The 16,143-nt window shown below is 35.9% G+C and overlaps 1 protein-coding gene and 1 non-coding gene across 2 annotated transcripts; one reads left to right on the plus strand and one right to left on the minus strand.

The window, feature by feature from the left end:
• The first annotated feature begins 1,258 nt into the window (after nt 1–1,258).
• Nucleotides 1,259–12,613, plus strand: LOC103032462 (uncharacterized protein C16orf52 homolog A). Its single transcript, XM_007251284.4, has 4 exons — nt 1,259–1,404; nt 1,725–2,097; nt 10,405–10,617; nt 10,704–12,613. Exons 2-4 carry the CDS (start codon nt 1,992–1,994, stop codon nt 10,886–10,888), a joined length of 504 nt encoding a protein of 167 aa, XP_007251346.2. The 5' UTR covers nt 1,259–1,404; nt 1,725–1,991; the 3' UTR covers nt 10,889–12,613.
• A 3,231-nt stretch (nt 12,614–15,844) lies between these two features.
• trnal-uag (transfer RNA leucine (anticodon UAG)) lies at nt 15,845–15,926 on the minus strand. The gene has a single exon. It is a non-coding gene; the product is annotated as a tRNA-Leu (tRNA).
• Nucleotides 15,927–16,143: the final 217 nt, after the last annotated feature.

Genomic DNA, 16,143 nt, shown 5'->3' on the forward strand with positions numbered 1-16,143 from the left:
GAACTGAATTACTGAAATAAAGTAACTTTTCAAAGATATTCAAAATTTTTTGAGATAGCCCTGTATATACCTTCATATTTGACAATATTTAATTAACTTTATATGTCCTTACTTATCTTAAGCTTATTTAACTGCACTGAGTTTTATATGGCTATAATTGTAGTCACGCTCTGCTAATAGTCAGTTCAGCGAGCTGCGAAAGAGACATGGCCTTTAACCCTCTATGCCCTCCTTCAAACCATCTTTTGGTTAGTATTCTTAAAATGCTAAAATGCTAAAGAGATTCTCAATTACAATTTAGATTTTTATTTCTTACATAAAAAGAGATAGAACCATATAATGTGCAAGCTATTTTTTCTCATTTTTTAATATTTTTTAACGAATAGTAGGCAGCCCCCTTTAACCTTACATGCAGCTTTTATATTAAATACGGTAGAAAATAAATAACCTCCTTGTATATCAGTAAAGGACAAAGTGGAAAATATGAAAATCACTGCCGCATAAAAGAGTTCTTTACAGGTTTCTGACAGAAGCAAATGCTTATCTACTGAGATTCTCTCTGGAAGAAGCTTCTACATGTAAAATATTTATTAAAACAGTATCTTTATTAAAACAGTTACAATTTGATTAATCAAATTATTGTGATTAACCTTCCAGCCCTAGTTCCCAGTTGGGCTACCTACAGCTCTGGACAAATATTATTATACTGGACAAATGTATTATATTATTATTAAGAGAGCACTTCAGTTTCTGAATCATTTTCTCTGATTTCGCTATTTATATGTTATATGTTTGAGTAAAATGAACATTGTTGTTTTATTCTAAAAAACTACGGAAAACATTTATCCCAAATTCCAAATAGAAATATTGTCATTTAGAGCATTTATTTACAGAAAATGAGAAATGGCCAAAATAACAAAAAGATGTAGAGCTTTCAGAAATCAAATAATGCAAAGAAAACAAGTTCATATTCATAAAGTTTTAAGAGCTCATAAATCAATATTTGGTGGAATAACCCTGGTTTTTATTCACAGTTTTCATGCACTCTGTATACAGAGTTAGCGTTAAGTTATTGAACGGTATATTTTGGAACGGTAGCTAAATAGCAGTTAAATTTTTTAGTGATTTATTGATTAAGAAGATGGTGAGCCTGGTACTGCCTTTCATCTGGGTTGTAGCAGACGTCACCAATGACGCCGACACGTATAAGCAGGGCTTTATTTGTTTATTTTATTTATTTTATTTATTTATTTATTTTCTCTCAATGACGAAATCCCGTTTCCTTTTCCAGGGAACGGACGTCTCGCGAGGAGTGGTCAGACTGGCATATGCAATGTTTTGAGAGGAACGTGGAGGAGAGCGGAGCGGAGGAGCGTCCTCGGCGCAGAGAAACGCTTTAGCCAGGTTAGCTCTAGCTGTTAGTTCGCTTAACAAAGAAAGACGGGGCCGTTTTTGTAAAGGAAAGCTCTTATAGACACAGTGGAGATATCTGTAGGTTATTGAAGCTGTATAATCTGCTGGAGGTGAATGCTTGAGTTAGCCTAAAGGAAGGAAGGAGGGAGGGAGGGAGGGAGGGAGGGAGGGAGGGAGGGGACGGTGGCTTTGTGGACCGTTAGTGCAAAATTTCTACTTAGCTAAGATAGCTTAAACAGAATTATTCATCATTTCTCAGTTATAGCTAAAGGCTGAAAAGAACCGGATTGTTTTGTTCTGGATTATTACAGCGAGTAAAGCACCGACCACGACTGCTGACTCCGGATCCGTAGCGGCTGTAAGACACCGCTGAGGCGGGTTTAAATGTGCTGAGTCTGGCTCTTCTCCCCGCGTCTCTCCGGCGGCTGAGCTCCAGGATGCTGCCATGGTGAACTAAACACAGCCCGGCGGGTCTCCCCCTGACCGGGGGGAGAAAGCTGCTTCTCTCCCTCTGTACAGTTCACCACAGGAGACAGCGGACAGGCCCCGACCTCACTGCCTTCTGGAAATTATGGAAAATGGATAAACTCACCATTATTTCAGGATGTTTGTTCCTCGCCGCCGATATCTTTGCCATTGCCAGTGTGGCGAACCCGGACTGGATCAACACTGGAGAAGCAGAAGGTAAAAGTCGCCTGTCACAGAGATTAAACACATTATTTACCAGAAAAATCTGAATAAAAGTGTTATCTCTCTCTCCTAATGTCCTAAGATTGGAACATACATGTTCGCCAGTTATTATTTTATTTATTTAACTGAGTGTCTGAAGTTTGTTTCTTTAGTTTTGTTATGGAGCTAAAAGGCTAATGTTGTTAGCTAGCTTAGGTTAGCTAACTTAACACTTATGGAACTCATTATGGAAATCACCCAAAATCTTTAGTTAAATTAACTAACGCTACCCGTTTAAAACCTGGTTAGCTAACTAAAGAAGTAAGCTTAATAAACCCAGCCAACATGTATTGACATGTAAACCATTGTTGAGTTCAATTTATTAACTGTAGTTTATAGTAAATCAAGTCCTTTAACCCTTTTAAGACATGTTGTTGCCCTCCTTCAAATCATATTTTGGTTATTACTCCATTCCATGCAATACTTTATTTATTATCATGTATTAATTTATTGTATTTGTAATATAATGTTCTAAGGAATCTTTATAAAATACAATGAGAACTACAGAAATTATGTGTATGTACAAGAATATGTAGCTAACATAATTGGCTGTTTATATTCTTACTATATTTTACATTATTGGTGTGAACTTACTAAAACAATGTTTTTTCAATGTTTTTGTTTAGATAACGTTTGTTAGGGCCATCATAATAAAGCAGTGATGATTAAAATAATCAGATAATATTCAGTTATCAATAAAAAAAAGGGTCTAAAAGATGTTCACAACAACAAAGTATCCCAAATAAAGGTGGATTTTTTTTCTCCCCAAAAATATAATTTATTCAATTGAGGGTGACAATCTTTACTTTTTATACCTTTTTTGTGTCTCGCAAAATTACATTTACTTTACAGCTCACTGACAGGACTAAACCTGACCTTTTCTTGGGTGGTTACATTGCTATTTCCTATACTATGTCATTATAACATTTTCACTCAGCCTAATTATTTTATCCCAAAGTAGAGTTTTTCAAAATAGGAATCTCTGTCATCTGTCCTCCCATCAGCTAGTTGGGTTTACATTATCTTCATAAACTGACAAATCATAACCTTATCATTAATAAACAGTGTGATTGAATTGTAAATATCACATTGTTTACACACTTTTTTCTAGTTAAAGTTCCTTGCTTGTATTTTTTCTGTGCACCAGATCGTACTGGTGCCGCTGGATAGAGATGGAAATATGTTTGTTAGCATCGTCCTGCTTAAAATAGCTTTTTGCTCTTGGAATGCATACAGATATGACCGCCAAGACTATTTAAACTATATCTAAATGTATAAGTCACCTCATGTTTGTAAATAAAGCACTTCACTGATCTAGTTGCATAATCTCCCCTGACCTCATCTCTGTGGTAACATGAATGGAGAGGTGGAAGAGAAGTTAAATGGCTGCCCACACCTTATCAGCTTTAGTAAAATATTGTCAAATTGTGTTTCTTTATAATCTGTGATGCATGCCAAAAGTAATTTACAAAACCAAAACAAACATCTCGGAGTGTCTATCAAAATTGTCTAGGTCCTTTTCTGGCCTTGATGTCTGCCATACAGCACTCCTGTCAAATTTTCATAAAAGTCACTCTATAGTATAGTTTTACCTTTGCTTACATTATCAACAGTTCTGTATTTAGCCATCACTTAAACATACTCAATCCTCGACTTAATCCACTACTTGATGAGAGGTGTGTATTGTTGTGTTGGCAGATCATGTTGTTTGTATGTAAGATGTACCTTTAATTAATCTCTTTAGTAAAGCTCTTTAACATTAGCTGAGCTTATTTATTGGCACATCCTTCCCAATTAAATACAGTTGTCTACTCTGGACAAAGGATAAGAATCCGCTTTAGTCTACTTTAGAATTTAACCTCCGTGATCAATACAGTACAGAATCCAAAAACTTATGAACTGGTAGACATAGGGATGTCCAAGCAGACAAATTCCATTCTCTAACAGGAAAAGGATGTGGAGTCTGCTCAAAGGAGTGGTTTGGTGAAAAATCAACTGAACAAATGAGCTGCAAAGAAACAGTGCTAACAGACGCTGGATTTGGACTTTCACCAGTCTGAACACTGTAAATTAGGCATGACATAATGACTATATGCATTTTTGGATAGAATATTATTGTCATATTGATACAATTTTACGTCAATAATTTAATTTTAACATTTTATTATTAGGATTATTAAAACATTGCAATTGGACTATAAAAATATAAAATCCTAAGTAAATAATAAAAAAAAACTAAAAACCTTTACAAAAATGTAAATTTTTGGCTGCAAAATTTACAGAAAAGCTTTAAACTAGACCACAATGTCCATTTCTTTAATAAACACAAACTGTCAGCATACTGAGCAAACTGTCTGTGCCAAACAAATGAAGATCTGGATGTGATTTAAAGTACTTAAGGGATGCACTGTGGTGTGTTATTACTGAAATGAGAATGGTGGCAGGTCAAGTCCAGTGTTTGGAAGCAGTGTTAGACGATCATCTCCTGTTCTAAACTAAAGAAGGGAACAGATAAGATGCTTAACATGTCATGATGTACCCATGCCTTTAAAGAGTATATTCTCCCTTAGTATCAGCAGGTCTTCTGCCTACTCAGCAAGCTTGAAAATGCATGTTAGGGGTCGATAACTAGCGTGTGGAGATGGGACCTCGTGACGAGCAAGCACAGGAGAAAAGAGCCAGTCCAAAGCTTTTACATTGCATCAGCAGCCAACGAGAGCACTTACATTTGGAAGGTCTCTGCCCACTGCTACATAATAGCAGAAACATTCTCTTTATTTTGTCATTAATTGAGGTGTCTACTAGGGCTGGCCCGAATAGCGTTTTTTGAGCTCCGGATATTCGGCACTGATTCGCGAATATTCGAATATTCGTTTTAAAAAAAAGAGGTAAAAAAAAAAAAAAAAAAAGCAAATCACGGCCCCTTTAATCCACTGAAAAATGTTCAATTTGCTCTGACCGACGAGACATATTCACCCCGGATTTTTGGTGTTTTTATCCTGGATTTTTGTGTTTTCACCCCATATTTTTTCTGTGTTTTTAGCCCAGATTTCTTTGTGTTTTCATCCCGGAATTTCTGCTGCCCCACATCGAGGCTGCTGCTGCACGGTTTCTCCGCTGCGCAAGCCAGCCCAGTAAATTGCTGTTTGTGTTTTCACACTTAGGCTATTTGCTTAAAAAAACAAACAAAAAAAACGTTTGTTCAGGAAGTATTTTATATTCTTAAACATTGTTAATTATATTAGAGGACAGTCATTGTAAACTGTACTTGGTCTATTTCGGTTAAAGGATTGTGCAGGGCATAGCCGTATTACTGATTTTGTATTTTTGCACTAGGGCTATAAGCTCAATATTAAATATTTCGTTTGTTTAGAAATTATTTTATATTTTTAAACCATGTTAAATTATATTAGAGTAGAGGAAAGTCATTGTTAATGACGTTATTGTACTTGGTCTATTTCGGTTTAAGGAGGGCATAGCCGTATTACTGATTTTGTATTTTTGCACTTGGGCTATAAGCTCAATATTAAATATTTCGTTTGCTTAGAAATTATTTTACATTTTTAAACCATTTTAAATTATATAAGATAAGAGGAAATTTGTTCAGACATCATTTTTGTAGGCCAGGCCTTTGTAACCGATTTAGCCCCTACTGTTGCCACATTACCCCTTACGTTTTATTATATAAATCAGTTTCGAAGAGCCTGCATTTTTTTTTATCATGTATAATAGAGGTCTGCGCGAGACTGATTTTTAAACCCACTCTTCCACGCTCCCGCGTTTCTGTCTCGTTACCGCGCCGCAAAAAAATAGCTTCTTTTAATCCCGCGCCCGCCCGCCACATACACATTTCTGCCGCTCCCGCCCCACGTTCCTAATATAAATTAAATAAACTACATTTAATGCTTCAAATTTACTTATATATTTATTAAAACAGCAGCGCTGAATAGTGTGGTCCCGTTCCTTACCCCAGTCCAAACACCATCGGTGTGTGCGTGTGTGTGTCGGTCCATCCTGTGCGTTGAGAGTTTTCTTTAGGTTTTTTTTTTTTTTTACAATTATTACAGTTTTCTTAACTATTTATTAATTTGCTCCCGCATCGTCTGGATTAAACTCCCGCTCCAGCCAATAACAGTTCAGTTCTGTCCCGCGCGCAAGATATTCTGACGGGACCCGCGAGAACAGAAGTGGTTAGAGTGAGGTGGAACTCTGGAAAGGAGAAAAAAAAACGAATACCAAAATTAAAAACCGAATACCTACTCAACGAACGAATATCCGAATACCCGAATATTCGGGTCCAGCCCTAGTGTCTACTACAGGTGCAGTCGATGCAGAGAAGTTGAATCCACTTTGGAGCACACTTTCAAAGTTTGGAACAACAAAAATGTATTTAATTAGCATACATTTTTGTATGCTTATTTGGTGCAAGGAGTCTGTGTGTTAAAATGGTTGTAGATTAATAAATATACAGTATATTTGAGTTAGTTAATCCATCATCACATTTACACATGGTATGGTTAATCAAATTTGTCTTGCTTGGAACATCAGGAAACAATTCCGTTAATTACATCAGTTACCTCTTACACTTTCTGTGCCTTAGATATATTAAGCTACTTTACTCCTGGGCATCTCACTGTCATCACGTGAGCACAAATAAAGGCTGCCTAATAAAAGCTCAGAGTTTTGATGTTTAGATGGTTTAGATGGTTCTTATACCATGTTAGCCTGATGTGGTGGAAATCAGCTGATTAAACAATTATAACATCACCATTAGCTGAAGATTCACCTCACATGCAGCTTTCATGTTTATTTACAGTGGTGTGAAAAAAATTGTCACTCTTAATCCTAAAACTATCATGGGAGATACTAAAAATGGCCATCTTGGCATTTTGAACACAGTGTACAAACACTTCATTGAGTGGTTCATGAAAAGCAAGTATGGGGTGCATGTGGAGAATCTGGCATGTTCTGATTAGGTTTACAGGTACAACTAGGATTACAGTAAGCCGCCACATCCTGTTTCAAAGTGAGCCAAAATTTTACAACAAATCAGGCATGAGAGCATTTTGTCGGAGTCCCAATAAAACCATGAGTCTCCAAAACGGGAACGTTGCTCGACAAGGCAAGCATTCCTAACTTTTAATGGTAGTTTATGAAAAGTAATTTTGGAGAACAGTGCCACAGCAAGTAGTGTATGTACCACACAGCTTCGTGGCGCTGGGGCTGAGGGTTGATCAGTATTCGTTCTCACAGGGTCCAGGTACACTCAAAAGTACACAAAAATTTGTTTAAAAAAAAGATTTAAAAAATGAATGTGTGTGTACCTCAGCGTTTCAGGCAGTTGCATACTGATGAGCTTTATCAGGTGTTCTTTAACACTTTTAGCTTTACCAAACATTTCCAGCAAAATTTTGTGCTAAAAAAATATTAGAGACACCTAAATTAGCAAAATTTTACATTCAGTAAATCTCAAACACAGATATCAAAGCAGACAAAGCCCTGGGAAAGAATCAAATTCAGCCAACAATGCTAAAAGGAAGCACAGAAACCTCAATGTAGAACAAATAAAAACAGCCCAACAAAAGGAATCTTAAGTATGCTGCAAGTAACAGCCAGAGCAACAAGCCTCCTTTTTATGTTGCAACATAATGCATAGCATAACGGTCAGCACAAGCACAACGTTCACACACCAGGTAAAAGTAGTACAAATTCAATATTTAGATTAGTTTACACTTTGTTAGTGCCACCAGAGCAACAAAGTGCAACAGAGCAATGCTTCATGTTGAGTTTTGTTTTAATTTTTGTAAGATTCTCAAGAGCTATCAGACAGCAGCTAAGCAGCATGGCTCGCTGAAAAGGACACATTATTCTTCCATGCACAGTTTTTTTTTTTTTTTTTCGTTTGACACTCCAGCCACAGTCTGTAGCTGTGTTTTGCTAATTTATTAGGAACACAGCACAGCTGCAACACGAGACTTCTAACATTATTGGAAGAAACACATCAATCCATCAATATTTATCTGAGGTCTGTTATGTAATTTTTCCGCCACTTCAGTCCTCAAATCACTGTTGCTGTTGTTTCATAGTCTTCTAACAGTTACGGTAAAAAAAGTGAAATGCCGACCTGGATGTTCCGGCAGAGTCGCATTGCTACAAATCGCATTTCAAAGCCACGTATTAAAGTGACCCAAATCGCAATTGAAAGTCTGATTTAATGTTTTTAGCTGTTTACACAGCCACACAAACAACACAATCACATATGATGTAAAAGATCGGATTTGGGCCACATTTACCTGCGATGTGACATAGCCTAAGTGACATTAGTTCATCAGTTCTAATTTGAGTCATATCCAGTTGCCATCCACTAGCTAAGATGCCCTCAGTGATTCACATAAGAGTAAAAGCTAGCATATGTTCCCCATATTAAGTTAAATGGAGCCAGCCACCAGATTTTTTGGAACTGCCAATAGCTAACACAGTATCGTTGGGCAGCTCAAAATACGCGGACTAGCGTTACACAATGAGGAGGAACCATCCTAACTGCCCAGAGAGATGGAGGTCAGCAGCTCTTTTTGGGACTTCCGGCTAGCGGCTGTAAATCTAGTTATATCTTGATACACCACAGAGTCTCGGAGGAAGCCATTTATTCCATGTAATCAGTTTCTCATTAAAACAAATTCTCATAACATTGCTTGAGATAAAGCATAGCAATAGGCTAAAGATCAGGTTAAAGTTTCTCACGAAAAGATTGAGCTTAATCTTAGAAAAGTCAAAACTATGTCCTTGTGTCTGTGATTTATTGAAAAACTCATCTGTTCGGCCTTTCACTCACTTTAATGGTTCCCTCTTGTGTCTCTTGAGACCTAGCTTGCGTATCCAATTATATCCTTCATCTCAGCCATTTTATCTTATTAGGCTTACCAAATATGATTTGGTCTCGGCCTTTGATCTGCTTTCTCTCAAATAAGGCTTGTGAAGCACTAAGCTGAGCAGGCCGAGCTGCAATTAGTGTCTAACTTTAGAAGAGAGAAGAAATAAATAACTAAATAAATATATACATACATAAATTAAACTAAATTAAAATAAAACATTAAATAAAAATAAAATAGGGGAAAAACAACAATGTAAAGCTATAAACTCAATAAGTACAATGACTGATGTTTTTACAGATTTAATACAAAGCTGTCTGATTATAATCAAATGAGAATTGGAATGGGAATGGGAAACAACTAAACATTGACAAATTGATTTGTCATAAATGTATATTTATATTTTATTGGACAGGCAGTTTGAATGTAGTATGAAATGGTTAAAATTGATTAAAAATAGTTATAACAATTCCCATCTTGGCCTGTTGATTATCTTCATTTCACCACATTGTGACTTATCTTTTTTTACTGTTTAGTTCAAAGGATGTTTGGGTTCAGACATTGCGTACCCTCTTCATTTGTGGAAGCCCCAGGGGCTCCTGTCATTGGCCTTCAGCCACAGGCCCTTGTTCCTGGGGGTCTGTTCCCATACCAACTCTCAGGCATGGACGTTTTTGTTGAGTCTCAGGGGAGCTGGGGCAGGAAGCCTGATTTCAAATGGGAGGTTATTAGACCTCAGCCTTACAAAATCCAGCCGGTTTGTCCAGATTCAGGGGATTTGTTAAGAAAGTTGACAGACCAGACCAGTGTGAATCACACAGTAGCCAGAATAGAACTCCAGATTAATGATAGGAAAAGTCATTAATCAATGACCTGTGAAGAAACTCACAAAGTTTTTTCTACATATAATTTCAGATAAATGTAGCAAAAAAATGTCATTTAACTCTAAGAAGTTTTCTATATCTTACTAACATGTTAATCATATTTGTGGTATGTCTTAAAGTCATGGTCATATTTTAATAAACTACCTTCAGTTAACTCGTTAATGCTGGCTATGGGTGAAGTTCTAATAGGAAGGTCTGTTCATTCAAGAGCCACCTTTGCAAGGCTGCTAGCGTCTAACTGTATTAATAGGGAGGAACAAAAATTAAACCTTAAAACTGAGCATCAGAATAATCAGTGATAAAATCTGATTTAAAAAAATCGACTACTGTTCTGGCTAGCACAGTCCAGTGCTAGAACCTCATTTAACCATAGAGTACTTTTTTATGCTCTGCAGACTTGTTCAGTAGTACCAAACTACATACTAAAATAAAGTGTATGAAGTCATATATATGTACAGTAATGGAAATAAATAAATCTCTAAAATGCACTGATGTCCTTTTAAATGCAGGTGCCTTGACGATGGGGCTTGTTCGGCAGTGCCAGACAATTCATGGACGGGAAAAGATATGTATGCCACCACGTCTTCCCCCAGAATGGATCACCACTCTCTTCTTCATTATTATGGGCATCATCTCTCTCTCAGTTACATGTGTCCTGCTGGTGCTGTCACACTGGCATCAGGAAACAACAAAGTACGCCCGCTGGATTGCTTTCACGGGAAGTAGGTAGCACTTCTTGAAGTTTGGCTTAAAGTGTCAGTTTAAAAAGAATGCATTTCTAATAATTGTCTCCTTCCTTGTTTTACAGTGGTCTTTTTTTGCATGGCTGCCCTCATATTTCCAACTGGATTTTACATCAATGAAGTTGGAGGACAGCCTTACAAGTTGCCTAACAACACAGTTGTGGGATCATCTTATGTACTTTTTGTTTTATCAATATTTTTCACAATTGTTGGACTATTGTTTGCTGGAAAGGTGTGTCTGCCTGGCTGAAACATCTCTGCAATTGATTTGCTTGGATTATAAAACAAAGGTCTCTCTTTTTCTTGGCGGAAAGTTGGTGTTCCTAGAAGACGACAAACTTATCCCATGAAGATTCAAAGAAGAGATTATACAGTATTTTACTCACACTGATGAGGCCTGGTGGATAGGTCACTGTCTGCACATATAGTAACAGAACAGACTATTGTATTAACTATTGTTTTTTTGCATTGGTTTTGAAAATCAGCTCCTCACATGATCCTTGCATTGAGATCACATTTGTTTAAGGGATGCCACTGATGTTAATATGGTTGGTTGGTCTAACTGAGGCAGGGGTATACTGTAAAATGTGCAAGGCCTTAATGGTTAGTAACCTTATCTGAGATGATTAAATTTAAGTTCATTGTTAAATGTGTGCTTCACTGGGATAATAAAAGATGACTTCACTTTGATGCCTGACAACTGACCAATAGAATGAGTTACACACTGTACAAATTTGATATTTTTTGTTTTGTTTGAAGTATTTCCATTTAGTGTTACCATATTGGTTTACTTGAGATGTCATATTCACAGTTTGTTTCCCAGTCATAATTTAAATCATAAACTCAAGACAAAACATTAAAGAATTCTGCATAGTCAAAAAAGGTTCTGAAGGACTTTTAGCAGTGCTGGTACTGTGTACTATGTAACCTTATTTTATATAACTGGTATATTCAATGGTTCATGAAAGATCCATACACAACAGTTTATCCAAAGAGAAGAATCAATTAAGCATTCAAATTATTGGTTGGGTTGTAATGGTTTTATATACTCTGATCAGCCGCCATAAAAAAAAATCATCACTTGCCTAATTTAGCATTGCTCTGCTCATCTGAGCCTTTTGTGACCAAGACCCAGTTGCTGGCACTTAATAATGGGAACACCCCACAAAATCTGCCTGATAATTTGGAGATGCACTCCATGTAACTCAGTCATCTAGTTATTGATATTTGGCTCTTAAGTGTTTCAGATTCTTAGTTTCAGATCCCACTCCTTGACAGTAACCAAATAATTAAAGATAGTAACATCACTGGTCATAAGGTTTAATATTGAGGCTGATCAGTGTATAATTATTACCTTTACTGGAGGACCAGAAACCCCGATTTTACAGTCCACTATTTGTTCACATGCCTCTTTTAGCTACCAGATTGGGTCAACAAGTTGAGCAAAGACTAAATTAATGCACATAAAAAAATTCTATACATATGTCTGATGAATCCACAAGGACAAAAACAATAGGAAAATAGGTAAACTGAGAAGGACTGACCTATCAGAATACCCTGAAACAGCTATCAAATCATAGATGAGAGGATGTTAGAGGTCTTGAAACAATGCCAGTGGTGTTTTCAATCCATGTATTGTTTTTGTGTTTATTATTACTATTTTTTTTATTGCTTGATTTATATATGTTGTAAATGTGTATGATCTTTCAGGATTTCTATAAATGCACCGATACTGATTGTAAAATAAGTTTTTTGTTAATAGTTCTACATTTCCATTCCTTAGGGTAGTCATTTCAGATGGACAGGAATGATGCAAAGTACATATTCTTGTATTCTGCGGTATTCTTTAGGACTGCTTTAGAAAGCACTGTGTTGTACATTGTTGTATGTTACTTTTCTGTGATTTATTACAATCTGCCATGTATTTTTTTTTTCCTTTTTCAGCTCAGTTTATTTAAAACAACACTTGATTAAGGCCAATGTTTCTGTCTTTTTTTTTGGGTATGATTTCCAGGCGATTTGTCTCCAAAGAGTCAAGTTTTCTCCTAAAACTGAATTTATGTACTGTGGCATTAGAATAGTTTTCAAAGTTAAATGCACATTTTTTTGGACATAATGCTAAAGGCAGGAGGATCTAACATTGCTTGCACAGCTGAGAATGTGTGTGTTCCTGCTGTACTTGAACAGTCTTTGTAAGCAAAGATACCAATGCTAGCCACCCCCTCAAAGATGAAACCTCAGTCAGATATTTATAGCTTGTCTCCTGTGCCACTTTCAGTTTTATCCATCTCTTTGTGAGCTTCATCCCTGTACGAATCCATCTCTTGTTTCCTTAGCAACGGTCAGTATTTCGAGAAAAGAAGTGAGAGAATGAGCTTTTTGTAAGAGATGACTGTTCATCAGCAGTAATTATGCAGTTCTGTCATTTCTGTAGAGGAAAAGGAGAGCAACATGTAGAGCTAGAGGAGGTTCATTGTGAATTTCTGGGATAATGAGGCCGAGACAAATAAACTAAGGTGAAAGTGAAGGATGGTAATGATGATTAGATCGTTTTTTTTTATGATCTCTGACAGTATCATGACATTTAATATATGCATCTATATTTATATACGCAGGAAATGGTTCTGTGACTATCAAAACTATTTTTGGTACTATACAGAAGCAATTCTATATATAACCCCTGGCAAGAAATATGTAATCACCACTCTTGGATCATGTTCTTATAATTGTTTCATTCCTCAGCAACAAATAAATCACAGAGACATGACACAAAACTCTCTTTTTTCAAAACCCCAACCTTCTGGAGTTTTAAGAAATAAGGAAAAAATTAATCACTTAATTCTGAGGAAAATCTTATAGAATTACGAGGAAAACCACTGCACCATTAGTACTTTGTTGCACCATCTCTGGCTTTTATAACAGCTTGAATTCTCCGAGGCATGGACTGAACTAATGACAAATAGTATTTTTCATCAATCTGTTTCTCTTTTATTGCTGCTGCCAGATCAGCTTTGCAGTTTGGTGCCTTGTCATTGACCATTTTCTTCACCAGAGATGTCCAACTGGTTTGAGATCCGAACTATTTGAAGGCCATGCCATTGACATTAGATGTCTTTCTAGAAGAAAAGTTGTCATGTCCTTTGTTATCTTGAAAAAAGTTATCATTACCATACATCCTTTCAGTTGTTTTGATAAGAATGTAGACTTTGCCATTTATTGAAAATGTAATGACTGTCATATCATCTGGGTCTTTACCTGACATGCAGACCCATATCATCAATGACATGCAACCATTTACACTCCATGATTGATTTGCTTTAGCCCACTGAAACCTTGTTCTTTTCAGTTTAGGTGTTAATGAAGCTTTACTGTATGTGATCCACATTTCTTTTAGGTCATTTCTTACAGTTCAGTCACAGATTGATTCCAGTTTTGAGACATTGAGTCCAGTGAATTTTCTGTTGTTGCTACAAGTTTTCCATCTTGAAACCTCAATGCCTTTCTTGTTCTACCTGTATGCCTCTCATTTACAACCTTCCCATTTTGTTTTAGACACATCTGGCTGGGAACAACCAACATCTTTTGCAACATTCCATGATGATTTAACTTCTCAAGGAAGTTTATAATCCTCTCCTATATTTCAACTGACATCTTTTGTTTTTTGAAGCCACGATTCATGTCACTCTGTTTTGTGCTACAGCTCTCCAAGGTTTCAGCACTCTTTTTTAACTGAAGACTAATTAGCAGATTTAATATTATGACAGCGTGTTTGATTTAGAACTGTAAATTACTGAGATGGTCCATGATATTTTCTTCAGAATTGAGTGATTCCATATTCTTTCTTCTACTTGGTCTAAAAGTAAGTACAAAACATTTTTCAGAATAACAGAATGTTATAATTTAGAAGAAGGATAGTTTTGTGAGATGTCCCTGTGATTTATTTTTATTTCTAAAAAGTTGGAAAAAAACAATTGAAATAACTTCATCCAAGAGTGGTGAATTCCATAATTTTGCATAGCGTTGTAGAATCACTGTAGAATGTTCTCTGAAATATACAAAAACATATTATATCTAGACAACGAATCAGTTAGCTATTCAAACAATGTTCATGGGTTAATTTTGAAACAATGCATCTAATGAAACAACTCTTGAAGAATAGATTTCTTTAAATAGAAAATGCTTAATCTAATATCGGTACCAAGAAAGAAATTATCCAGTCAAGTCTTGGTATGATGCAAACAAATTTTAATTTAGGAGTTTCCAGTGTTGGTATCAGAAAAGAAAAAGTACACCTTATTACACACTCTACACTTATTTACATATACAGCTCTGGAAAAAAATAAGAGACCACTTCAGTTTCTGTATCAGTTTCTCTGATTTTGCTATTTATAGGTATATGTTTGACTAAATTGAACATTGTTGTTTTATTCAATAAACTACGGACAACATTTCTCCCAAATTCCAAATAAAACTATTGTCATTTAGAGCATTTATTTGCAGAAAATGACAAATGGCTGAAATAACAAAAAAGATGCAGAGCACTCAGACCTCAAATAATGCAAAGAAAACAAGCTCATATTCATAAAGTTTTAAGAGTCATGAAATCAATATTTCAATTGATTTCAAATTCAAGCAGTTCAGTTTGGTTTGATGACTTGTGATCATCCTTATATTCCAGGTTTTTAATCTGTATACACAAAGAGCAAACACATCAGGGGGAAAAAGACTAAAAGCTGCATTTGACAGCATCAGCTCAAACATTCATACAAATAGTTGTGGAAAAAGTAAAAAAAAAAAAATATATATATATATATATATATATATATATATATATATATATATATATATATATATATATATATATTAATAACATTTACATTAGTTCTATACGGCATTTGCTGTGTAATAAATACTAAAATTACACTAAAACACATAAAGGTGGTGTCATAAGAAATGAAAAAGCCTGAGTTCTGTTCTGAAAACACAAATAAAAGATGATAAAAGTTAACCACGGTGTGGCGCTGCAGCTGAACTGAACAGTGTAGAGAGGCACGCGGACTGCAAATTATTAAGGGGAGACCCGAAGAGAAAGCGCAGTCTGACTGAAATAACTGACCCCTGTTTTGTCGCTGGTGGTAGTGATGATATTAATATCCTTACAGTCAAAATGTGTTTCAGCTTCGTTTAAAAAAAGCTCAAAAGGGTTTGGCAGCGGTGGGATTCGAACCCACGCCATCGAAATGACTGGAGCCTAAATCCAGCGCCTTAGACCACTCGGCCACGCTACCGCAGAGGAGCAGCGTTTGAACTCGGGCTTAAGAAACTAAGACCTGCAGATCATATTTTATAATCGTTAATAGTTCGTTTAAAATTAGTTAAACTTATTGGTTACAAATGTATGTGAGAATTTGGGATTTAGCGTACACTGATTTATTTATTATTTGTTATGTTTATTATTTGTAAGACACAGAGCTGAGGTAAATTCATTTACATAGGTCTTACTCA

This window comes from Astyanax mexicanus, chromosome 15 (genome assembly GCF_023375975.1).
Source record: "Astyanax mexicanus isolate ESR-SI-001 chromosome 15, AstMex3_surface, whole genome shotgun sequence".
Taxonomy (NCBI): Eukaryota; Metazoa; Chordata; class Actinopteri; order Characiformes; family Acestrorhamphidae; genus Astyanax; species Astyanax mexicanus.